Source organism: Electrophorus electricus, chromosome 3 (assembly GCF_013358815.1).
Source record: "Electrophorus electricus isolate fEleEle1 chromosome 3, fEleEle1.pri, whole genome shotgun sequence".
Lineage (NCBI taxonomy): Eukaryota > Metazoa > Chordata > Actinopteri > Gymnotiformes > Gymnotidae > Electrophorus > Electrophorus electricus.
In genome coordinates this window covers 15,635,156-15,662,427 of record NC_049537.1, presented here as the reverse complement: position 1 = coordinate 15,662,427, position 27,272 = coordinate 15,635,156, and the positions used below count along the sequence as shown (strand labels likewise).

The window sequence follows — 27,272 nt, the reverse complement described above, 5'->3', positions numbered from 1 at the left end:
TAAGTGAACGTATGAGGATGACAGCTGTTTATTGATCATAGACATGACTTATTGCTATATTAATACTATCAGCATGATTAAAAACATTGACATTCAAATGCATTATGTAGCTCTTGAATCTGTTTCTTGTTATGAAATATTTATTGTTATTTGGCCATTACAGTGAACCTTAGCGATGATAAAACTGATTATGCTAATAAACCACTGATTTCTCAGTACAGAAAAGTCATGATGAATGGAGCAAATAATTTAATAATCATGACTTGCGTATTTCAAGTATGTAATAGATGTGGGTGTGCATAAAAGGATCTAGTAAAACTGGAAGACAAAAGATGATCATGGGGAGTTGGAAATCATTTTTATGACAATTAAAAGTCTACTGAACTCTTTATCATCTTTAATAAGTAAAAAGCTGAGATCCAAACTACACTATTTGTTAGTACTTTTGATAACTATAGGCTTTAACTTGGAATATAAATAAAACAAGTCCGAACTGGATAGCTGAACCCAGAGAAATATAATAATTCAAATGGAGCTTCACAGAAGATAATGACAAATATGAAACACGATTATGGCACTGTGTGTGGTTCTCTCTCTATCAGTGGTGCTTTAATTAAAACACCTCGCTGAACCCCAGAACTCAATTACCACATTCAGACACAGTGTGCTCTGCTGATGACAATTCTTCTCATTTCCTATGCAAGCTGTTCAATATCTGTGCAATCAGACTAGCCATAGTGAATAGGAAGAAAGGGGTGGGGCAGAGGGCAGCTGGGGGGGAATACACAACTGTACCTCCTTGAAGGACAGCCGAAACATCTCATTGATTATAACCCTTTTTGCTGCTGTTTCTAAAGCCCAGAAGGGTATTAGAATAATCAAATGTAATTGCATGCCAAAGAAAGCTTTCAATAAATGTTTTTGACAACATTTTACACTGAACCACTCAAAATATAAAAATGAATAAGTGAACTGACCATTAAAAGCTGTACTCCTTGTGATTTTTTATGAGTGTGTTTGGGGATAAAATCAGTCAATTCCAGTTTGTATAGCGCAGTTTTAGTCTTGTTTGGCAAAAAGCCACATTACAGAACCACTAGTCAGTCGGCTCACGCTAGCACAGCACATGACCTGAGAATCGACTCCGCCCTTCTGAATTTACACCATGCACCACAAGTGGATGGGATCCCACGCATGCTTGTCTCTCAGCCATGTTCCCCCGCATTAACTGGTGAATCAGAAAATCTCCCGTCTCATAACATCGGCAGCCCTTTAAATGATTCTCTTGAACCTTCACTGCTCCACCACACTGCAGAGTTAATTAAGATATAGCATGGGTAATAAAGAAGATGGATGACAGGCAGGCGAAGGCACGTGCTCCCTCCTTGCCACGACAGCCTGAGCCTGTGTAAGGTCAGGAGTCTGGGCGATTGATGGATCTTTCAGCCAATCATCTTCATGTGACAGCGAACCTGCCAACAAACTGCCCACCACCTCCCTGTCGCCCTAAGCCACCTCATGCCACCATAGAGAACATGAAGAACATGACTGTTCCTACACATGGGCATCATCGTCTTCAGTCCAACAGGGGAATAAACAAATAAATAGACTGGCTGTTGACATAGGGATTCAAAATTCAACCTGGGAGGGCCACCTGTCTTCTGCTGTCTTCTGCTGTCAGGTAGGATGGGTTGGCTGACTAGAGAGTGAAAAAGGTGCCACTCCCTAATGGGTGGAAGTGGGTGGAAGAGGAGGACTGTAGGTGATCACTTAGAGGGAAGCTGCCAAGATCACAGCACAGTAATCATTTGGCTTCATTTTGCTTGGCCTTTTACTCAGCCAGACATTCTGAAGGACTGAAGATCAGGCTTCTTCGGCTATTAGACTCGAGTCATCGATGCATTAGAGTCAAAGCTGATGGTAGTGTTGATGGAGAAACAATGCTGCTGTCATATTTTTAGCTTTTTTTTTCAGAGTCTATGTTCTGCGCAGGAATTTGACTTTGCCCTCCACTATAAAGAAAAAGAGAGCCAGATAGATAGATAGATAGATAGATAGATAGATAGATAGATAGATAGATAGATAGATAGATAGATAGAGAAAGCAAGAGAAAGAAAGTGAGAAAGACAGAGAGAGAACAAAACAGAGAGAGAGACAGACTTGCCAGTAGGTATACATATCCTACTATATTTTGATGGCTTTATCAGCACACTTGCATACCAACTGACACATCGTCTATGTCACAACTGCTTTGACCGTGACCCCCCTATGCCTACAGCCAACCTCCACCAACCCCAACTCCCTCCCACCTCCCATCCCCCCTTCACCAACTGATCCAGACTGTGATAGTGGGGCAAGCACATGGGTTCTCACATGCAAAGGTTAGGCTAGCCTCACGACTGACGACAGTCCCAAAGGCATTGGAGGCGAGGCACTGGTAGGTCCCGGCGTCCTGGTCTTTGTTCAGCTGGCTGATACGGAGGTTGCCCCCAGAGAGGCTGTAGTGTGAGCCGGGCTTAGGCTCAACGATGGTTCCATTGAGCTTCCACCTAAGAGAGCACAAAACAGAGACAGAGCGCTCTCGTCAGATATATTTAAAACTGTAGCCTTTTAAACCAATTGCATTATGGTGTTGTATTTTGGATGTAGAAGTAAAAGTAGAAGGGCTAGACAAAAAAATAGCTGACAATGCTAGTAGCAAAAGATAGGACCGGAGAGGTAACATTAAGTAAATGAGGTTATGCTAACCGATCCCCATGTTTTAATCATATTTAAGTGTCATTAACATTTCACATGTGGTATTTTGACTGTGTTCGGTAAAGCATTCCTTTAGTGACCTGTTCATGTCAACATGCTAAGTATTTACATTATGGAAATAAAGAAATGATATACTAGTAGAAACCCAGCATTTAGATACCTGATATTGCTTCACCAAGTCAGAACCTGCATTGTCCAAAAAGAAAAAAAAACAACCTTACGACCATCCATCTTGTTTGATGCCCAGTCAAACAGCATCAAAGTGGGGCTTAATCATGGCAGAGGAACAATTAAAACTAATAGCCACAGTGAGTATTCAGAAAGCCTGTGTTCTACAGAGGGCTAGGTGATCATTGTAGGAATGTGATCACTGAAGGATGTAATTCATTTTTGATGGCAGCTGATTTTCCAGTCTTTCTCCATACAGTCTTTTTAGAGCAAACAAGGCCCAGAAATCAATATCGCTAAATTCCAGGGTGCCTGTTCTAGAGCTATAACTCATTATTCGAGTGTAAATCTTCTGTTTCAAAATGCCTCTTTTTTTCTTCTTCGCCCCAAGTGACACAGAAAACTGAGTTATAATGATTAATGAAGACTGGCATTTTGAAATTCTGATGTTGTGTTCGAATGTACATCAATTTACTGTTTTTAACAGGGAAAGAGTGACCTATGTCACTCAAAATAAATTTGTTAGTATAAACATTCTTAGTCCTTCAAATATCATATGTATCAAGTAAACACTGTGTTTCCTATTTGAATGTTTGATGTGCACAGATTCTTCACATTTACCTAAACAAAAACAGCGTCAACCCAATGTTGGTGTTCAGTCATTTGCACACGCAAAGATACAATCCACATATTGGCACATTGTGGGTGCTGTAGTCTAACACACTGAAGTGACTTTCTGGAAACTAATTAAGCTTAGTCCTATATTTCTAATAAACAATCCCAATTCAGTGCATAATCTGATTCAAAACTAGGTTTACTCTGAAGCTATTCTGTTTCCTCCAGTCTATCTCTGGAGACTTATTAAAACCAAACACTACGGTATCAAAGTAATCTTTGTATTGCCAGTGTTATGATTTGATAGGTTTCTTCCAAAAGTAAGGTTGTAAGCATGACAAACATTTTAGCACATTCTGATATTATCTGATAACAATGCAAACCTTATATAGTGCCACTGTGGCTGTAGGCTACTTAGACAATAGAGGTGTCATGAAGTGAAGGGTCCCTGATCAAATTACTGGCTCTTGATTCATTCCATTCATATTTTTCATATTCATGAAAATCAAGTGAATATTTCTGCATATATATGGAAGGTCTTAGTTAACTGTGCAGTTCTCCAGTTTCCTGTCTCTTCTAAATTATTTCCCTTTCCGATGTAAACTGTCAAAGCTGATCACTCTGAGCACCTTGGGACACACCGTGAAGTGAACCATTCGAATCACCCACAACAAGACAGATCAATTTATAAAACAAAGATCTCTCCAAAGATCTCTCTCTGATTTCTGATTGCCTGAAACTCTTGACTGAGCTCATTTGATATAACACAAACAGATACAAATGTGAAACTAGTCCATTAAAAATTGGATATAGAGACTATAGCCAAGTTATAAATGTATAATGATATAGATGTGACCAGGATTAAATGATAACCATTGAGTGACAACACATGCTTATAATGTTTATAAGAGTTTTGGTTTCTATGATGGTTTTAAGAAGCAATAACTATTTGCTAGTGTCATATTTGTTACTCTATAGGACCATTTGTAATTCTAAGCTCTGCTAAAGTACATGAAACATCACAGTTATGAAAGTGTGTTACTAGTTCCATTATTACAATGAATTCTGGCTGTAGAAAAGGATATCTGCTGCCGGAGAACTCTCTTCTTTGGAGGTTCAGCTTCAACTGCAATCGAACACAAACAACCCAACTTATCATGCTCTTCAGGGAATCTGAATACTAAAGTGAACTGTGTCAGGAATAAAACCAAATACAGCTGGGGGGCAGTTCTCTAGAAGCAGGGTGGAAAATGCAAGCCTAGAGGAACTGCGTCAAGCTACTGATTCTAGCACCGTCTCTCAGTTAGAGTGCCAGGGAGCACTGCAATGCATGGATCAGTATTATAACCCCCACCATCCACCACCCTTCTAGGATAACTGCCAACCCTCTATGGTGTGTTAATGCATTGGGAAAAATGCAAAAGAGCAGAGCAAAGGATTGTGAGCTGGACAGTGACATAAAAACCTCAAAGAGTTGATGCGAGAGTTTATAGCAGAACCGCTTACAGTGCTGGAATGGATGTCCCATGACTGGACTTCAAAAGACTAGCCACAAGCCACAAGCCAAGCCAGTTGGTCAACAGTTGGGGTGAAGAGGATTTAAAAAGGCTGTCTGTGGTTGGGAGTAGTCAGTGCAAATTTAGCTTTTAAGATCCTGGGAGTAGAATACATAACTGCATCCAACAGCATCAGAGGGCTTGGCTGGCTGCAACAGAGAACCAGATACACAATGTGTACTTGTGAATCTAAATCCAATCCCTGTAAATCCAGATTTGACTGCCTGGTGCTCAACACTCTGCTCTTCTCCCAGATAGCAAGAAATTCACTATATGTGACTTTTTTCCCTTTGCCTCCTACATTTTTTATGACACGTTTTCAAATTCAATCCCTGCACAATTTTCACTCAGTGTGTTTTGTATTAGCAACAATTCATCACTAGAGATGCATTGTCAGACAAGGCGTTGCCGGTGCTAGGACAGAGTATTTGGTTTGATTTAATCAGGAAAGAGAAGAGAAGAGAAGAGAAGAGAAGAGAAGAGAAGAGAAGAGAAGAGAAGAGAAGAGAAGAGAAGAGAAGAGAAACGTAACCAGTTTCAGTCACTGTAATATAAGTCGGCACCACTGTAACATTCGTCGTCAGGTGACTCAAGAATAACCAGCATCTTTCTTCTGAATTTCTTTAAATAATATTCATGTGGTGAGGTAAAAACTGCTTCAAAAGGGAAGGAGAGGCTATCATAAAAATATCAGGATCGTGGAAGGAGAGACCATCTCCATAAGAGAAGTCTTGCAGCTGTAATTTATATTAAGTTGTTAAACTTCAATTACATGACCTTCCCTGCTGTAACCTAAAGAGATGGAGTTTTTCATTAAATGTTGGAAAGATGGTAGTTTGCATTTCAGTTGCCTGAGCAGGTTCAGAAATAATCAGACAAGTTAAGATCTTATAGACTCACCAGTGTCTCTGTACTTAAGTGTTTGTCATTCATAGCTTTAATGGAGATGGAATAAAAGCCTTATGTGGCCACAGGTTAGGCAGGGGGCTGATATGCTTTTAAAAGAACCAGGATTTCATGTCATAAAACACAAATGAGTATGTTTAGCCATTATTAGGTTCAATGAATAACCTAGTTAGATTGTTGTTAAATGAATGGAATTTTTTGTGAACAGAAAAGCAAAAGCGAGTTTACTTTTCTACACACAAATACACACACACACACACACACACACACACACAGTAGCATCACCAGTGTTAAAAAATATCTACAGCCTAGAGTGACTAGTTTTAATATAACACGTTATATTTTTGTGAAACCCTTCCAAAACAACACATGGTATGGCCCACCACGTGCTTGTGTTGTTTTTGTTGACTGTTCTCACTGTGACTGCCCCTTATTATTACTGCCCCTTTAGTCAGAATTCTCACTTGTTACTTGTTACATGTTATGCTGCTGCATCCTGTTCTGTGCCCTGTGGCACTCGGGCGTGTGGTGTAGTGACAGCAGCAGTATCACGATGTTGATTAGCTGGGAAGGATATAAGGTGATTTAGGGAAGTTAGCATTGCCAAGAAACTTGCTACGATGTTCCATGCTCTGTGAATATGTCTGAAGGCAACAAGTACTACCGTAGGATTGAGTGTAATCAGAGCAAGCAACACACCGCAGCTGGGTCACTTCATTTACTCAGCACCTGCTTCATGTGACCATGTTCAAACAAACATTACGCAGCATTACAAAGCCATCTGGCTTCAGAGAGGAGACGGTTAATCTTAAATCCTCTGTGTAACATGTCCCTACCTCAAACCCCTTACAAACAGAGAGACACACCTGCTGTCTATATTCAAAAGCTACGAAACCCAGGTTTTATATACCTCCAGGCTTGTCTGCATTCTTTTAAAATGACTGCAGAAACGTGATTCTCGGGATTGAGGACAGGTTAGATTCTTCAGCTATCTTATGGCACAATAATGAGTGCAGCAGGCATAGCGCAGCGGCTATCAGTTTAATGACTTTTGAATGTGATGGACTTTGGAGCAGCCTGCAGGAAGGCATTCACCACATATCCAGATGATTCAGCCAAGTTGACAGGAAGCAGGAAGCAGCTTATTAGCTCGTCCATTAGGCTAGCTCCATCCTCGGGGAGTAAATGGACCTGTCGGGCCAAAGCGCCCCTCAGTTGCCGCAGTGAGAAGAATCCCAATTGATCCATACCTGGCACTTGGCTCAGATATAACATACTTGGCTATTGATAAACTAATGAAGCTTGTGGTCAAGAATTGGGGTTGCACTTTTGCGAAGTTCTACAGTACATAGTGTACATACAAGCCAGTCTTTGCAGCATGGCCTATTTATTAGAATTTAGGAAGACAAGTAATTGCGAGAGTTCAAATGTTCTTTACTTCTTTAATTATCTAATTTACTTCTTTTCATTTTTAAAATCAGAGCATTTTGGTCCTCAATGCCAAAAGGACTTGTGTGTAATGGGATTATATAATTACAAAGTGAGGTTATTTGTTAGACATGTTCTTTCCTGGGATGACTGGGGAACAACCGTAAGGGGCCTGACTTCATTTCTACCAAATAAACAGTCTTAACAAATAATGAAAATAAGAACTTTTAAGCTCCTTCCCTAGGAACTTTTGATTGTGTATGTACATACCTATATACATATACTCCAGGTAGCAAGGGATGTAGAGATGTTCAAAATTGTAGTGAACTACACTACGTTTCCAGAGAAACCTTGTTTACTACTACAATTTCGAAAAAAAAGAAAAAAAAAGTTTAAATGTAAAAAACCCCATTTATATATATATATATATATATATATATATATATATATATATATATATATATATATATATATATATATATAATTTATATATTATCATTTTATCATGTGTATGGTGTTAATGGGTTCACTGTTGCGCGATGGTAGTGAAAGTTGCACTGGAGGTGGATAGCTCACCTATAAAAAGGTGTGGGTTGTCCTTGAGCCTCGCAGCTAAACACCACCTCACGGCCCTTCTCCATAGAGTCCACCGGGAAAACAATGCTGCCCGGCTGCTTGGTGAAAACGGGACTTTGCAGCACACTGTCCGCTGTCCAAGCAAGCAAGAGAGAAAGAAAGAGACACGATCAGTGAATTCCTCTTACCGACAGCCGACCTGCTTACAAAACAAGCAATTAGTAATTGGCTTTGAACAGGCCAACACTAGTAAACCATTAGAGGGAAGAAACCACAAGGAGACAAAACATATCAATTAATTCCGCTTGCCACTACGATTGTGGCAACAGAAAGGGATCGTTGGGGGACAGAGATGCAACTTCAGAAGCTATTTAGAGGGTAATAGGATCGCTGTGCATTTATACTGAACAACAGTTTGGGCTTGTGCTGTCATCTGTTTTTTGTCATCTTGAGAGGCATTTTTAGCCAATGTTAGAGGAGCAGTAGTGTTGTGGGCAAAGTGTGGGCAATTAGAACTGTGGTTTACTGCTCTTTCTCAGGCCTCTGTCTGAAATGACACACTGAAGAGATTTCTCCACTGCAGCACAGGAAAATGCTGATCTAAAGACTTTTAATGGGCAGGCATTGCGAGACCAGTGTCTACACTGCTGGCGTGAATACAGTCTAATGCCTCTGCATAGACTGGTCGGTAGCTACTTCAAATTGGCCTCCTTCAGCTACAATGATTTTGAAAATTAAAGCAATAGTTTGCCCACGATTGTAAAGATGACTAACCCACTCACATGCTCTCATTTGCATAATACTTGCTTGCCCCTACCACTTTGAATCTATAATTAACAATGCAACTATTTTTGAGTCAAAAAACACCTTTAAAGCAAACACCTACACAAGCAAAATTCATCATGTTGTACCTCATTTAACATGTAACCTCCATAGTAACCCTACTTTAAACATTTAAACTGATGCCATGTGACTTTGTAGGACTCTGTCAAGGTCATTTGGGCAAAGCCGAGTGGTTTCCCAGTAGGAGCCGGATTCAACTGGTGTGAATCCAACATGCAAAATGAGTCTCAAAGCCAGTCTCACTTTGGGACTTGTTTAAGCGGTGTGAAGCCCTCTGAAGGTCAGCCGGTGGCCTCTCGAGCAGTACAAGCCAGGCGTTTGCAGTCCAACCCCCCAGTGCCACTGATTTGAGTTCCATACAATAAGAGCACAAGCACTTAATCTAGAATATGCTAAAAGTTAAAGAAAACACATAGAGTTAAGAAAGCCACCCCAGCAATTTACGTTATCCTGGCGCATTGTTTAACCAAGCCACGGGGGGGGTGGGGGTGGGGGGGATTAGGGAAAAATCCAGAAGTGAAAATCATTAACAATTTTCTAGAAGCTGCTTTTGTGTATGAACCACATGTGCGCAACATTTTCGATTCATGCTCATCCCCCAGCAACCTTTTCTAACTGCAGAGTATGGGGCAACTATTGATGCTTGCATGGAAGGAATAAAGAGGCAATTAACAACAATTTCCAATGTATGCCAGCAAAAACTCTGATGGAGTTTCTGAAGTAAAAAATGTGTCTGAATGTTAAAAGAGGAAGATACAATAAGTAAATCTGAAATTAAATCTGAAATTAAATCTGAAACTAGGTGCATTTTTTAAAAAACATTTCCAGTTATTCTCACTTAAAAAGATAGTAAATGCTAACTAGCCTTTTTTTTAAGATTTGTAATGTGTAATCCATGCTAGAAGCACAGCTAGTTATTATGTTCACTGACAACAGTAGGCACCTTAATCCTAATTGTCAGAAAATCAATTAAAATCTGGATTATCAGCATCTCTGATTAATCTAGTCTCTTTTGTTTGATGAACTCTCACTGTTAGCTGTTAAGTTTGTTTATTCACTATTTCTGCTGTTATTATTTCATGGAAGAAAATTACATAAGGCTACAGTCATAGAACTCAAAGCTGTTTGAGTGGCATCAGATTTATAGCATCTTTCAAGACTTCTATAAATTAGATTTATGAAGACATTTATTTGATTCCTCACGAGCTATCAAATGAATGTCATGGATACTGTTTATATGTATTCCATTTCAAGTGATTCATCTCTCCCTGATAAACAGATGTTGATAGTATTTATGCTGAAGAAGATGCAAATATATTCCACGAGTCACTTTGCAACGTTTCAGCAGGTAAGATGCATGGAGCAGTTGAATTGAGTGTGGTCTTAAAGTGTGTGCATGTGTGTTTTGTGTGTGTGTGTGTGTGTGCACTTGTCTCCTCCCAGTGTCAGCAAACAAGCGAGGAAGGTTTTTCAACATCGAGGTCGTCCGTGATGGCAAAGCAAAAGGAAGAGAATGTGGGGAGCCGGGTTGAGCCTCGTAGCTCTGGCTGCCTGCTCTGGAAAACCTCAGCTGCTGTAATTGGGCTTGTTTGGTTCTCTTTCCATCAGACACGTGTGTCATCCCAGCCCTGCTCTACTTCCACTAATTTCCCCCCGTGATATGACAGCCTGCTGCTGCTGTGTCCAAGGTGCAGAATCTCCACGCTGCTTGGGGTGCTTTACCCCTGAGGATGGAGGAAACTACTGTGGATCTGATGCTCAGAAAATACATACCCGGCTGACATAATGGCATCGTTGACATTTACGACGTATGAGGCAGAGCTGCTAGATTAAAAACGAAGGCATTAAGTCTGAATTGTTTCACAGATGCTTGTCTGTCATGATGAATAGCCTAGTGCATTAAAGCCAGTACATTCTTGCACTTAATCTAGAATATGCTAAAAGTTAAAGAAAAAATATTACAGTTGAGCAGGTGTATTTAAGAGAATGGGAACCTCTGGAGTGAACAGATACACACAAATACACACCCACACAACCGTGTGCGTGCACACACACACACACACACACACACACACACACACAAAAAAAATAATAATTAAAAAATATATATATATATATATATATATATATATATATATATATATATATATATATATATATATATATATATATATATATCCTGAGAAACATTTGACAAAGCTTGCATCATACCATGCTCCTTGGCAACGCTGAACCACAAACTGAAAACACGCATGCTTTCCAGTAGAGTCAAGGGGCACTCTATGGAAACTTCCAGAAGCCCGATCAGCCCCATTATTTAGGGCTGCCGCGAGAGAGGAGCATGGCAAAGTTTTAATTAAAGCTAAGATCTTTGGAGGGAAGTTAAATGACAGAGTCAGTGCAATTATTCTCAAGCAGGTGCGGCGCATCCTCTGGGACAGAGTGTCTGTTCACTGCTGCAAAGGAACACCTCCTGTTTCCACCTCCCACACGTGTGTGTTGATCAGCTCAATGTCCCAGCCTAACAATTAATGCTGCTCACCCATAAAAAAAAAAAAGAGAGAAAGAAAGGATGTGGTGGTGTCTCGAGATAAGAATGCAAATGCAGCAGCCACTGACCTATTTCGGTGTTGTTTTTTCCCCTTTTGTATGTGTGACAAGAGCATCTTATGTCTGTGCCGTGCATCTTCCCACAGCTAGTGAATCAGAGGGGCTCCTAAACTGCACCTTTCGAAACACCAAACTGCTCTCATTTAGCTAGATCGTGCTGTGAATACGACCAGAGAGCGAGAGAGAGAGATAGAGGGAAAGATAAAGATAAGGACAGAGAGAATGACACAGAGAGTGAGAGAGAGAGAGAGAGAGAGAGAGAGAGAGAGAGAGAGAGAGAGAAGGGGAAAGGGAGGCAGCAACGAAGACTGATTCGCTTGATTGCATGAATAAAACATTTACCGATATGCATGCACTTGAGGTCTAAGGAATATGCGTCGAGCAAGCACAAGCAAAAAAACTAAACAAAGTGGATTCCGAATTCTAAGAAAAACAAAACAGGACAAAAAAAGTGTGGTGCAAGTATAGTGGGTTGGGGGGGGGGGGGGGTGGATGGAGGGTGGAGCAGGTCTGGCAGTAAATCGCTGACATCACCAATTAGCAGGGGTTTGCCAGCATGGTAGGCTGGGGACAAGTGTGCCTTCATCCAGCAGCACAAAGAGTAATTGCATCCCCCGAGATAGGCCAGGTGTGTCCACCTGGAGCAGCATAGACTTCTGTTACTCAGATACAGTCTTGCCTTTCATCAACAAGCAGCCTGGCTCCTGCTAATACTGCCATCAACAAGATATCTGGGCTAATGAAAGCTATAATGGAGTCAATAGCGCGGAAACTGGAAGGGGACCGTAGCGAGGAGGGCATCGGCGGGCGTGCCTTTGCCAGATTGTTTTTCGCAGACTCAGGAGCTCCTTGGAATATTACAAGAATGCACAAAAGAGCCTCTCTCATTGATTATTCTGGGAGGTTCAGTCTCTTTAGAAGCCCAAATTAAGTGGTGGGGAAAAAAACACAATGCAGAATTTGATCTGGTTTCCATAGTGGGGTTGTGAGGTCTGATCTTTCAGGTGTTTTGGGATCTGAAATGAACTTCTTGCCTTTAATGATCTCTGAGGTGTATAGATCAGATCAGAACAATGTGGCCCAGCTGTGCAGAGTGGCCTTGCTAGCAGACTACTGATGCTGTTGGTTCGGCAACATGCCAACATGCCAACATGCCAAGCTGTCCACTGAGAAACTGCTGCCCAAAAACATAAAGCCCCACTTAGACTAACCAGTAATACAAACCCCTCCGGCCACTCCTTATCGTGATCGGTTAGGGTAAAGCTTGAAAGTAGGAAAATAACAGCTGTAGGTGAACTGAGGATTTTACTGCTGTTTCTCCATAACCTAGAAGATCTCTCATAAGTATCATGGGTGACTTACAGCAACCATTAGTTTGGAAATGGTGTGCAGTGAATAATGGTGCACTGAGCTTGTAGTGTGCACACCACCTGATCTCCTGCCAGAAGTACTGCATTATTCTTTAAAGGAAAGACATGAGAGAAGACATGACTGAAGCACTCAGTGATGTCATATATCTTGCAATATACAGTATGATCAAAGAGTACTGATAGGTGGTCAGGGGCTGTAGTGACTATATTGCAGATACGCAGATATGTTCATACTCGTGCCTAAGGTTAAAGAGAATGAATGAGTTGTGGGAGGTCTCTGAAGAACTTGTCCCAAACTGTAAACAAATAACTATAAATAAATGGACCACAATACAAGCAGACGTATTATACAAGTGGGGAGGCTATAGGCTCATGGGCTTCAGCACTCTCCCAAAAATAAACTGCTTAATATTTCCAAAAATAAATAATTGATAAAATTTATGATTTTCCTTTTGTGGTTATTTATGTATATTATGTATATTTCTATCCAACATGGCTATGTCATGGGATGCTAAGATGAATCAGTTCACTTTAGAGGTTTTTCAAAGCTACTTTCTAAAATTGCCAAACTATGTAATCCATAGACATGTTGGGACAGACAAAAGGAGAGTCAAAGCAAGCTGCTATATCCAATACTCAGGGGTATAACCAATGGCACTGACTGCTAGGACTCGTCTGCTGTTGATTAATGAGGCACTAATTACGGTTTGCTTTGTCCAAGTCTTCCTAATGATCAGATTACAGGTTCTTAGGTCTAAGTCAGAACAGCAGTTATTAATGAAGACCATAGCAGCATAGTGCAAAAACCTTAATAGGTAAATCTAATTAACAAAAGAAAATGCAAAGTTTAATAATAATAATAATAATAATAATAATAATAATAATAATAATAATAATATCTTATGTAGCCATTTTGTAAGGTTTACAAAGTGCTTTACTACTCAGTGCTTTAGAGTAGAAAAAAATACAAAGAAAAGATACAACAACAAAAATGAAAGTGGTTTCAGTTTCATAACCCTACTGTGAGTATACTTAGGATTTCTGCTTAGAGAAATTTAAAGCCAGACAGTACAAAAATAGCTATAAGTAGCTAATAGACAGAATGGAATTATAGAGCAAGCAGGAAGTGTGTGTTCCCAATAAATGACCCATAATACAGGACCAGTTAGCATTATTTAATTTGCCTAATAATAACTAACTAGTACTAGGTTCAATACTTTTTAAGCAGCAGTAATATTTTTTTTTTTTTTTTGGGGGGGGGGGGGGAGGCAATCATTTAATTATCTTAACAATAATATATAGCCACCATGGAGTTTAAAGCTTCACCTGCTGTTAGAATATTGTTATTGGAATTGGGTTTTTAGGAACTGAATTAATTGTTCTGATCACTGTCATCTATCATACAGCCTATGGGCATTACGTAAATCAAGTGAAATTTAATTATAGAATTGATCCCTGGCTTTCTGTTTTACTGTATACATCAACAGAGAGACATCGAGAGAGAGAGAGAGAGAGAGAGAGAGAGAGAGAGAGAGAGAGAGAGAGAGAGAGAGAGAGAGAGAGAGAGAGAGAAAATAATCCACTTCAGTATGGTCAAATCTGTTGTTTGCCTATGACCTCATATAAACTCTTCTAACATCACTGCAGATTCCAACATGCTTGGCAAACTGCCAAACTGCACAAGCCAATGATTATATGATGTATTTCACAGAGACTCAATAACCTTTATTTACACAAAGCAAGTGCATCTCTCCCTCTTTCCCTTTCATTCTCTTCACTCTCTCTCTCTCTCCCTTTCTCTCAGGGTGAGTGTGCATGTGCATTTTGCCAATACAAAGCTCTCAGAGCAGACGCTGCAGATGAAATCTATCTAGACTGTGGAAAATATCTTTTCAAAGTTTGAACACACTCTAAGGCAGATCTCTAGTGTAAGGATGGAAAATATATGCTTTGTGCTCTTGGTGTGTGTGTGTGTGTGTGTGTGTGTGTGTGTGTGTGTGGGTGGGTGGGTGGGGGGGTGTGGGGCCTGCAAGTAATACCTATCCTTTGATGTAAACACAAAAGAACTGGGTATATACGCTAAGGTGGGGTTAGTGATTTAACTACATTAGGTCAGCACCAACATGCCTTCTGCGATTAAAAAACACCTGTACCACAAAAAAAAACATAAAATGGGGGAACAAACATATCTCTCCAAGCAGTCCTCAATGTGAGCAGACTGTGTACTGCAAACAAGCCAGGAAAGAATCTGTCTAGGCAAAGGCGGTATATGCATTTGTGCATCATATAAGCCTCGGATGGAGAGTTTCTCCTGGTACGCTCTTGTGGATGCAGGCTGATAAGGCTTGAGGACCAGCTCTTGAAACCAGTCATACTGCTCGCTCCCCCGGGGGAGATAGGGCCAGCTTAAATTTACAGATACAGCCTTGCATCCTTTGGAAACCTTCCGCAGGAAGCCCGCGGCGGACTGCCACACGCAGCTTGCTCGGCTGAGTATTAGAAGAAATGCATTCTTCCGTGCTCGGTCTAACCCAGTATCTGATCACACGTGTGTGAATGGATTGAATGCAAAATATGATCATAAAGTGGTTCAAGGTCAGGAAAGGAGGAAGGAAACGTTGGCATTGTTCACACTCTACAGGAGCTATTAGAACAAATGGGGCAGGGAAACTCGGAGCCAGCTTGCCAGGAAGAACGCTAGAGAGAAAGAGCCACCCCTGAACATGTGCACTTTACATGTGTGTTGTCCTGGGCCCCGTTCCCGAAATGTTTCGTATGGTCATCTTAAATGAGCGACCAGGTGTTCAGTGTCATACTCGCTCTAAAATGTAAAAGTGATTTTTGTGGGGATGCTTGGAAACTCATCAGCATATATGTTAATTAGCATACAAAACATACAAAATTTGGGAAAAAGAGTAATGTTTGTGCAAAAATACTCCTTCACCAATAGGTGTTACCTCTCTATTAGATATCCCTGATTGATCTTTCATTCCCACTGCATATCAGAGTCTCACATATGACATTTGGTGTTTCACAGTGTACAACTCTGAAAGCTGTGATTGACACGAGTTGATCTATTCATGTCAGACCCCTGAACAGACAGGGCTGGATTTATGTGTCAGAGAACAGCACAAAAAAATATTCTTCTGTCAGGATTTTGCTGTCTCCAGTTCGAGAGCAATAAGCGCTCATGGCAAACTGTATTGGACCTCCCTGGAGACCGAGACGCAAGTCCAGGGACAGCAGTCCTCTGATCAGTGTAAAAGCCATGTCTTACAGCTGGGGGCTCAAAGAAATACCAACAAATCTTTTTAAGTAAAATCAGCTAGCAAAGCCGGTCGTGACTCCACAACCTGAATATCTAAGCAGCATACCACAGCTGTATAGCAATATAAGACTGCATGTCAGCCAATGGCTTAAAAACAAGAGCTTTAGGGCAAGTTTAAAGGAGTAAAACATAAATTGTAGTAAAGTGCCGAAGCCATGAACCTGGATTGGGAATGGGCTATGGGCACATTCCCTTTTTTTGAGAAACTCAGCACCAGTGTATGTGAGTTCAATTTGTTTCAGGGGTGCCAGGGATTTGCATGGGACCAATAGTAATTTATTTGCATAGAATTGTCATGCTGTGGTGATACATTCTGATCATGCTTGCATTCTTTCTCTCTCTCTCTCTCTCTCTCTCTCTCTCTCTCTCTCTCTCTATCTCTCTCTCTCTCGCTGATGCGGGCACAGCCACCAACCCCACCCTGGCTTCTATGTCCCTTTAATAACTAAATCAATCACCTGCCTGTGAGAAAACCAGGCCTCTCACCACACGGCAAGCCTATTTCAGGCCATGCCTGACAAAGGCATACCACCTCAAATTAGTTTCAGACCTAATAGACATAAGATTTATTTTTCACCTCCCCATCAAAACAATCCCCCCACCCGAATTGTGTTCAATGGAATACAACCTATATAAACTTCAAAGAATCTGATCTTATCCAATTTGTTAAAACCATGTCCGGGCCACTCTCTAACAGACACAGTAAATGAGAATGACAGTTTTCCAGCTTAGTTATGTATAGCCAAAGTGGTTCCCAAAATAAACGTGCTGCACCACGCACAGCTGGGGAACATGCGCTACATTGCCCACATTGTATCAAGGCGCGTTTGGAGTCTACTTGGCAATATAAATGATACAAGCAATATTTAGCTATTTTGCAGTTTTTGGAGAAACCATAAGGCAATTGAATATCTATTCGTCTAATTATCAGCATTATATTTTAAGTAAGGTGACTTACAAACTCCATCATACCCCCCCCCCCCCCCCCCACACACACACACACATACACACACATGCACATTGTGTGCACGTAAAATTAATTAAGATTCATTTTTCTGATTTCTTCTTAGAACACTAGGGCATGGGAATATATGCTGTGAAATGTGATAAGACACACATGCTCAACAGCTACAGCTTTCGTGAGCCAAAAATGATAGCCGCCCTGGAAATATGCACACTCTGGTGCATTATGGTGAATGGATTTGTTAAGAAAGAAAGGAAAAGAAAAGAAAGGGGAAAAAGCCATCACAATTGCATTCTTTCTTAACACTGAAAGCCAGTCGATGCAAGTCATTTGCTGTACCATTAGAATTTGTATTTGCTAAGCCAAAGGTGGCTCTGAGAGAGAATGCTGCTTAGAACATAACACGTTGCGCAAGGAAGTTTACAAAAATGCTGTTTATGGAATCCCCACTGGGCCTCGTCTTTACAAGCCATGAATAACTTGGTCACCAAACAACTGGTTTTGGGACTCCCGCTGTTCGTCTTTTCACCTGTCACCACTGAACAGAAAACCAAAAAAGAACTGGGCAAAGAAAACCAACTGAATAACAACTCTGCCAGGCTGATGGCCACATCCGAAGGTCACATGAGCGAATGAATCAAAGACAAGGTCCTACGATGCACTCTGCCTCAAATGGAGAAGCCCATCAATGACCAATGAAGAATTCTGTCTATCTGGAGGCTACAGGAGAGTATAGCCCTGAGGATCAAACATATTTCACTTAAATGTATGCTTGATTACTTATACAGTTAGCCACTAGTGCTGTGTCTGTAATGGAGATCTAAAAGACCTTGAGGTATTCTAACCCAGTCACTTTGATGAATTGCAAGAGCAAGAGCAATTTTGTTGGATTTCACATGAAAGGAGTTGAAGAACACTCTATACCCAGTAAACTAACCCCTACCCCCAACGTTAACCAATCTTAACTTTTTATAAGAGCTGTGTGCAGATTTGCAATGCTGGGACCACATCATGTATTCACAGCCTTCACAGTTTGGTCTTGGAAGAAGATGTGGATAAGCAGCTTCTCTGTTCTGAGCTTGGCAGAGGGATCCAAAGACAAGGAGATAAGCTCAACTGCAGCGAATAAGGCGAGCAAATATCATTAATTTAACATGCCGATTTGCAACATGGTGTGAAATGTCAAGTGGTCTGTTGGCAAGCACCGTTTGAGGTTGAGTCCTTTTAGACCAGTAGAGAGAGTGTCTTATGAGACACGATGAACGTGATACAAAATAACTTGAGACTCGAGACCTGGCAAGGTCATCACAGACACACTCAAGCAGCTGGGCGTGCCTGTGAAGACTTCATCCCCTCCCTGAAGGAGTCTCGGGACTCATTTCTTCCCAGTGAAATGCTACGCCGAGCTGAGACGGTTTGCCCGTTCGGATGTCGTCCCAGGTGCATGACTCAGAAATTGCTGAATGGGTGAGCCACTGGAGAGTTGACTTTTATGAAAGCACATTGAGGATAAACACAGACATGAAAGTGCCAGGCAGCTAGCAAAGCAACCCAGAATAAGAAAGAAGGTGCAGGCAAGGGATTAGAATGCGGAATCCGTCATGGGGAAGTGAATGTTTGTGTGTGTGTGGGTGGGTGGATGTATGTATGTATGTGTGTGCACATTGTGCTAGGGAAACAGCATGCTAGCAGGCCAGGCACTTGGAGTGATGTGCATGCACGCATGTGTGCATGCAGGTGCGTGCGGGAATACGTGTGCATGTGTGTGGATGTTTCTGCGTACATGTCCATGTCTGTGTGAGTATGTGGGCAGACAGTGAGCCCTGTCGCTGTGTGCTCTGAGAGAACAAAGGAAGACGTCTTGCAGGGGACAGAGATCACTGCGGCCACCTTTTGGCATTCTGAGCAGCCTCTCTCCCTGCCTGGTCTTTTTGAAGGGCTGCCTTCCACCTCTCTCCAGCTCTCTAGGTAGCTCGACCTTTTCCGTCACTCCCACAGACAGGACTTAAAGGAAGTACAATGCTAAAGTTGATTCTGCTGCCCACTACTAACTTTAACTGCAGAGAGAGACACTGCGATCACTCGCTACAGAGAGCTGTTGTATTGTATCACTCTTCCTGATCCAATGTGTAGTGGCAAAATTTCTGTGTGTGTGTGTGTGTGTGTGTGTGTGTGTGTGTGTGTGTAGGTGCGCATGTGTGTGTTTGTGTGTGTGTGCGTGTGTTTATTTCCCATATGATGTTATAGCCACACTATTACTTGTTGAGATATTCAGGAAGTCAAGACAGTCCTACATGATCCTACTGGAATCATTTATGATAAAAGTAAATGGTCTTAGGTGTCATGATTCAGCTCCAATATGGCATACATTAGGAGAAGAGTGTCTTATTACTGTTAGTCTAGTGGAGCAGCAACAAGGCCAATGTGACCTAATCCTGGCAATATTTAATAAGATGACGCAAGACAAGAGAAATCAAAGTACCTTTTGTAAAAATTATCCTGCAAAGCATATTCCCACTAATTAAACATGTCTAAACCATCCTGACTATGACCTCGGAAATTTTTGAAAAGGAAAACCCACATATTAAATGTCTTCATGAAACTCAGCTTGTATGAAAGGAGACTGCAGGTAAAGATGTAAAAAAAAAAAAAAAAGAAAGAAAGTAAAGTGTTAATAAAGACATCTTTCAGCAAAAGAGATATGTAAGATCTCCATATGATATAAGATCATTTTAACAAACTCTGAGTGAAAGAGAAAATGACACTTCCATTGTGCTTGTCCCTGGAGTCCTCATTTTCTCTTTTAGAGATCATAACCAGTGTGAACAGTGATGATCACCTGTCATGGAAAACTATCACTGAAAACTGAATTTCACTCTCTTTATTGAAATGAAGAATTTGTAGGTAATATTTAAATATTGTTTCAAAACACACTGCTCTCCCACCAAGTCCATACAATCCATATAAGGAATCTAATGTTCAAAAACACATACCCAGAGAACAAACATATTCATATATCTTCACCTCTAGCCTCTTCCACTTACATTGCAGTTCTCAAGCATATTTCGGCTCTGAGTACTTTTTGAATGAGGCACAATATGGGGCATTTATCTTAAATCTGTTTTAAAGGCACAGTAACAGAAACAACGTATTTAATTCTAAATGGAAAAGGGTCATGTAAAAATGAATGATGACTGTTTTTGGAACATAAAGCAACACAAACAAGTTGACATCAATAAAACAAAGAAAATGCAAGTAAACTGTAGGATATGGGCCCTTTAAAGATATGGCTTTGGTTTATGAACTTCATGTTCAGTTGCTTTAAAGGGGCAAACATTTCTGTGTGTACAGCATACAGTACACAGCCACAGGACACACATTTCAAATTTCACATTTCATTTGAGCTTCAAAAAACAATTTTGGTTTCTTCATTAATAGATAAATAATTTGTTAATATTTTATTTCATTATTTTATTTTAGTTTCCTATCTCCCTATTCAGTCTCATAATTTACATTCAAAGCAATGCTCCCAGCCACCAGCAACTGCCCTATTTTTCTCTGAGCCTTGAATCCTGTTGTTTACTTGTCCCATTAAATAAATAGCTCAACATATATATATATATATATATATATATATATATATATATAAACACACGCGATTAATGTTTGCCAGTGCAATGTTTCTCAGTTAGCTAGGCCTTTTTTTTCCTTGTTTTTTTTTTTTGTTTTTTTTTTTTTTTTTTTGCACTGCCACCTGCCCTAAATACATATGAATAAGGAGACAGACTTCACAAAGCATACATGTCACGCATGCATCAAAAAAGTTCATAATAAGATATTTTACCTGCAAGGCACCCCATGAATGACTGCAGCACCAGCAGTTTCCATAGCAACTTCATCTTCGGCTTGGAAGGGTCAAAGTCAGGTCCCATCCGTTCACGTATGTATGGAGTCCGTTCTAAACCTTCCTTGCACTTCACTCTGTCCACACCAAAATGGAAATAGGGATTTTAATGCATACAAAGGAACTCTGTTTTTGAATGGTTGCTACCATGTCACAGCACGTGTTGTTATTCCCATTTATGTTTTCACTAACAGGTGGTTTTACTTTTTTAACATAGTTAACATTAAGAAACCATCCACTTCACCATTATTACAAGGTAAGTTAATAAAGTGATTAAATTCATTGGCATTTTTCAAAGCAAAAGGAAACCTGTATGTGTTCCATTCTTGTCACTATGTTACCTTTCAACAATTTAGTCAAACTGCAATTTTCAGGTTTTTAGCATAGCCAATTTGTTGACTAGCAACTAAGATAAATGTTCATCTCTTTAATGTTTTTACTTGGTTATTTGGTTTATTAATGTGGTTGTTTGTATTTTTAAGTGAACTAATGTCATTAATAATGTTAGTTAAGGAGACCTTAATGTAATCATAAAGAGTACTTCATCATGTTCAGCAAGACATTTGCTCATTTTCAAGTCATGCTATCTAGTATTCCAATCCTGAGAGAAAGGTATACTAAGTATTCCAGTCCAATCCAATCCAAAGATAAGACAATCCAAGGGAACTAGGGTCACTTTTTACAGCCACTAAACCAATCCTAAAGCCCTGGGCCATTAAAACCAAAGTCCTCCACTGCCACAACCCTTCCTCACTGGTAGGTCCCCTGTTTTTAGGAGGGTGTGAAGATGGCCCACAGATGTTTGTTGTAACCATGGAAGTGGAGAGGCAAGGAGTCAAACTCTGTTTTTATTCCACAGAGATGGTCCCAGGGGTGTCAGTATGGAGTCTGTGCACCGAACCTGAAGGTTCATGCAGCGAGCAAGACAGAGAGAAATTTCTTCAAGAGCTACAGGCTCTTTGACACAGCAGGAACTCAAAGTAGACTGGATGGAGGTGTGAGGAAATCTATTGGCATGCGCTCAGTGGTCCATGCTGCCTTCCACATTTATTGAACAAAATTGACACCTGAAATGATCAGAGGCCATAAGTAGGCAGCAGGTTGGAAATCAAACATAATAAAAGGACATATAGTGTAAGAGTTACATGTAATGGTTACCATGTAATGGCATTTGCTCTTCCACTGTCTTCCACTGTTGACAGCTATACAAAGTCTGCATTTGCAAGCAAATATATGAGGCGGTATTAGCCTCCCCTGTTTGGTCTGTGAGTGAAACAGGTTTACTTTAACAGAATTTAACACTGGGGTTATGGAAATGCAGTAGCTGTAGCATCAGACTGCCTCAAACAGCGGACACCCTTGAAAACTAGAGACTGGAGTCCCACTACACCTGTCAGGCAAGCAGCCAGCAGCTCCAGGCTAGGACCCCTGCCATCGGCAAGTGTTAACGAGCCGTGAAAGAATCATGAACAAAGAGACACGTGCACATTCTGCCTATTACTATCGTGCACTCGAGCAGAGCATTTAACCCTTGTGTGCTCCAGGGGTACTGTACTTTGGCTGTACACACCGCATCAGTAATTTGAATCTGTAAAACAGCACAGTGCAATGCTTGTGAAACAGTTTGGTTTCCGGTGGTTTGCATGCATCGTGGATATTTCTGTCACATTGAAAAGCAGGGACTACATGAGTTTATTTGTGAGTGTTTATATATTGCAGAAAGGGACAGGTTTTAGCAAGATGGGGGGTGGGGGGTGGGGTGTTAATGAGCTGTTTTCATACCCCAGGTAGAAAAACCTTAATTACCAAACTTCCGTTGCATTCTGAGACTTTGACAGAATCACACATAACTGATATTTTGGATTCTAAGATTATCTGGGCTCTGACCCTCTTAAATTGTGTTTAAGATCAGAGGTAGGGTTGGAAGAAAGTATATCTGTGAAAACCATGAACACGATTTTATTTTAAAATAAATATACATTTAATTTGAGAGCCATGCTCCTAGGGAATTCAGGAAGATGATGTTGATAAGAAAACTACACTGTTCTATGTGACAGCTATTCTAACAAATGACAACCAGTATACTAATAATATACTGGTTCAAGAAGATGAAGATCTGCCTGTCTATAAGTTCCAGACCACACTGCACTGGCAGCATAGTGGAGTTGTAAAGTAGAAGGCAGCCCAACATAAATGGTCAGCCAAAATGTAACTTCAAGTTTAAGTACTTATCTTTGATCTGGTTGCAAAGTGTTCCCCCATTTTTATTAAAAGCATTTTTTGTAGACTGTTAATTTGTACTGTAATATCAGGCTTATGACAATCAATAAATGTACTACTCATGGTCAAAGAAGTCTGAACTCGCTGTGATTAGTGCAGGCCTGCATCTCTATTGTAATCCATGGATCTCTATATCAGCTAACCCAGCATGCAGGTTCTGTTGTGTTAGAACGAGTTCCATATAAAAGATTCCTCCACATCCTCATAGTATGACAGCTGAATGGACCTGTGGGGAAATTTGTGTGCTGCTTGGTTGTGAATTGCCAGCCAGAGGGAGCCAGATGTAAAAATGAAGCGGTGAATGCGAGGCCACCCCGCAGCACAGATAAAGAGATACAGAGCTGGGAGATATCAAAAGTCTCATTGAGAATAGCTAAGATTTAATACTTCAGGAGCAACTGTGGCCATGGTGACAGCTCACACAATTAAGTATACTTCCATAACCCACGGTTGGGGATGCACTGGATTTTTTGTTTGATGTGGTACTGTTGACCTGCCATGCTGACGTGAGTACAGTGAGTAAAGCAAAAGCTGTTAGCTGCACTATCCAGAGTAGTCATCCACTATTTCATATCGCAGGATCCCCCCAAATACTCGACAAACACTCCGACATCACCACTTCAAGGGTTATCCCAGATGGGAATGTGTATTGGCAGTTGTGACGATGACTTTCCTTTTCTCTGTAAAGAAACATCAACAACTTAAGCCAAGGATTTGTATGAGGAGATCACATATAATATTTAATCTCTATTTCAATCAGTACAAGCCTTCCCCTTCCTCCCCCTTAATCTCCAACCTCGGAGGACTGAGACTTTCATCGTTATCTTGGTCAGATATTGTCTTTCATTCAAGCATGGGCAGGAGTGCTGCTGTGTAGACGCTGTTGCCTAACAGGCTGCTTTATAAAGTAATCATACAAATTCTGTCTACATCTAGATGTATTCATTAAATATTCATATTATATTTATCTTGATCAGTGTAACTGATAAAAATCAAGCAAATTGGAATGTTGTAATAGTGTTAAATTAGAATTAGAAATTAAAACAAGATCTGATTAAAGAAAATAATTTCAATATTATCTTGTTATTTCTGAACTGTTAAAAAATGGTTGAAATAAAAATGCCATATTCTTCATTGTCAGGGGCTTGCAACAAACCCACAGCCTTGTGCAGGAGTGTAATTCCTAAGAGTGAACATTTTTATCAAGAAATAACATGAGTAGTGTGAACTTTTTAGGACTGAGCATTCTCGGTGTGACATGCTCCCAAGTCTCTCTGCTTTGTGAGGCCATGACTCAATCTGGCAATCTTCCACAGAGCTCTCAACACCAGGTTCTTCAAACATCCTTGGCTGCTGTTTGACTACTGCAGCAAACTTCAAAGACCAAATGTGGGTTTCAGAACCAGGTTCTTCAAACATTGTAGACCAGTACTTGACTGCTGTAGGAGGCTTCAAAGTCCAAACAGCCAAGTCTCACACTTTGAACCTGTCTGCACAGTCTAATGAAGTGCCTTTACACTGTGTTGGTTAAATTATACACTTTTTTTTTAAAATTAACCTATCACATTTCATCTTCTGTGCCCTCATAAATGTTAAATGGTTAATTTTCCTAAATATTCTGCATGATTAATTTGGTTTTGTGGAAAGGCAGATCTTGGTCTTGCTATACGCAAATGAGGAATAGATAGCAGAATTCAATGAAACCGCCCCCCAAAAAAATCAGATTTGGTACATAAAACCCCAGATGTCAGACATGTGAAGAGGTGAAGTGCTACATTTTCCATTTGTAAATGACATTTTAGTGGAACTAAAGTGTAACTTAGTGGTAAGTACCTTAATTATTTTCCAAGACAAAATAAATAGCCTAGTTAAGTATGATTTGGAATATCTTTTTTCCAAACTGACTCTTGGGCTCGTCTCCAGCTGCTCTCTTCAGTTTCTGTGGTGGTTTCCTGCACTTTCAGCAAGTCCCATGTTACTGTAAAGTCATTACATTTCAATGGGTGCTTTTAACTCTGAGCCATTCTGTCAGAAGTCCACATAGGCTAGTCCCATACCGCTAACTCCTTTGCTAAGCGCACACAGTAGAGAAGGTCCCATTCTGACTTTCAATCTGCCAATCCTCCATGTTCCTTCATCAGTTGGTTCCACCCTCAGAAGGGCTCTGGGTATTTGACACATGAATGCAGACTCTGTGAAAGGGTTATCTTTCGGTTTCAATAATTAGGAATGTTATTTCACTGGAAGACACCTCCTACTTATTTGACACCCCCTAATGTGTCTTCACAGAACCAGATTAATGTTCAGTCCACCAGGGTCTTTTTTTAAATTATTTCGCCTACAGATTCTGCCAAGCTCTGTTTTCAGGATAAGTAGAACACAAATTTACCACAGATTCATTGTTAAAATTCAATAACCACCTCTTTCTATAAAAACACAAGCATATTACTAATGGCTAAACAACTTGCTCATATAATGATGAATCTTTTGCTGCATACCAACTGTCATGGTGTTGCAATGTGGCAAGTTAAATATTTTATCAGCTATGCAGCTGGCAATATTAAATGATGATCCATAAAATATCCTAACTACCTATCTTGACCAGCCTAAGCTGAGATGATCTGCAATGAACAAAAAAATCCATTTTATATGAGGACTGGGAAAATGTTTCTTTTAATGAGGCTAAGGATAACTACAGCATTAATATCATGACTAGAGGGATACTGTGTCAAATAAATGAAGCCCTCCTTCACAAGCCTTAATTGGCACCCATAACTGAGACATGATATGAGTTAGGCTCGGCACAGTCCCAGCCACAGAGCATAGTATTGATCCTTTTTCCAAATGTAAATGTTTTCAGAAGACAGATTGAGTAGATCAGAGCCTATACAGAATTACACCCTTTTCTGAAATATTTCTGCAGGGTTCATTGAGGCACCAGCGTGCCAGGATCATGACCCTGTTGAGGACAGTTGAGGGAACAAAAACGATTCTGCTAGTCATTCATCCACCCAGATTCAAAAGCCATTATGGTGCATTATGTGGTTTCTAGAACTACCCTCCAAATGAACTAGAAAACCCAGTGCAATGTTGAACAAATTTTCCGTTAACCACCTGTAGCTAGATTATTGCCTTGTCTAGTTTGCCAAGTAGCTAGAGCAATTATTTTACATAAAGCTAAGATACGGTGATCTGTTAGTGTGAAAAAGATGGATTTTATCATAATGTCTTCTGCATATGTGTGCATACTGTCATTGTGGCAAAAAAAACAAACAATCTAATTGCCTGAGAGATTATTGATTGATTCATTCACATCATCTTGATTTACATAGCAATGCAAGCTTTCTCCAGCATTTTCTTTTGCTCACTTTTTGTGTTGGATGTAACCTTCATGGGTTAGGCACTCCCTGTCTTTGCAAATCCTGTTACCATGTCTGCCAAAAGAGCAGGAGAGAGAGAAAGTGAGTGTGTTGCCTTAGTACCACTTATTATATAATCACTATAATGAGCATGAGGCAAGAGCAGAGAGAAGCCTGAAGATTCCCAGTTAAACATTTTAATCAAATTTCTGACCCTTTCTCATGTATGTTTACATTCATGCATAATAGTTAGATTACGATAATAGATATTCACTGTAAAATATATATATATATATTTTTAAATTCAGCAAATTAAGACAAGTGTAGGGGAAAAATGTTTGGCTAAAGGCAAGTGCATAAATTTTACCAGAATGGAAGATATGAGTGTGTTTATAAATAGAGTGCTAGAAGCCTTACAACCAACCAGGATCTTACATTGACAGCTGACAAATGCCCATGCTTACCTGCTTACCAGCCCTAGACTCTCTTGGCTGCAGCCAAATCCATACAGTAACGTGGCATGTGTTATTGGTCTATAAAGTTCAGCAGAGCTAGAATCGGAGCTACTAGCAGAGATTGCAATGACACATCACTAGACTTTATGTAAC

The 27,272-nt window shown here is 40.3% G+C and overlaps 1 protein-coding gene across 5 annotated transcripts in view; it reads right to left on the bottom strand.

Annotated features, from left to right (window-relative positions):
* The window catches only part of cntn4 (contactin 4), a 105,916-nt gene that overhangs the window by 70,534 nt on the left and 8,110 nt on the right, over positions 1–27,272 (bottom strand). For all 5 annotated transcript variants that reach the window (XM_027005015.2, XM_027005011.2, XM_027005010.2 and 2 more), the window contains exons 2-4: positions 20,966–21,102; positions 8,007–8,139; positions 2,374–2,549 (exon numbers count right to left, since the gene is read on the bottom strand). In XM_027005015.2, the coding sequence (XP_026860816.2) occupies positions 2,374–2,549; positions 8,007–8,139; positions 20,966–21,053 (397 nt within the window). In that variant the 5' untranslated portion in view covers positions 21,054–21,102. The remainder of the gene's footprint in view (positions 1–2,373; positions 2,550–8,006; positions 8,140–20,965; positions 21,103–27,272) is intronic.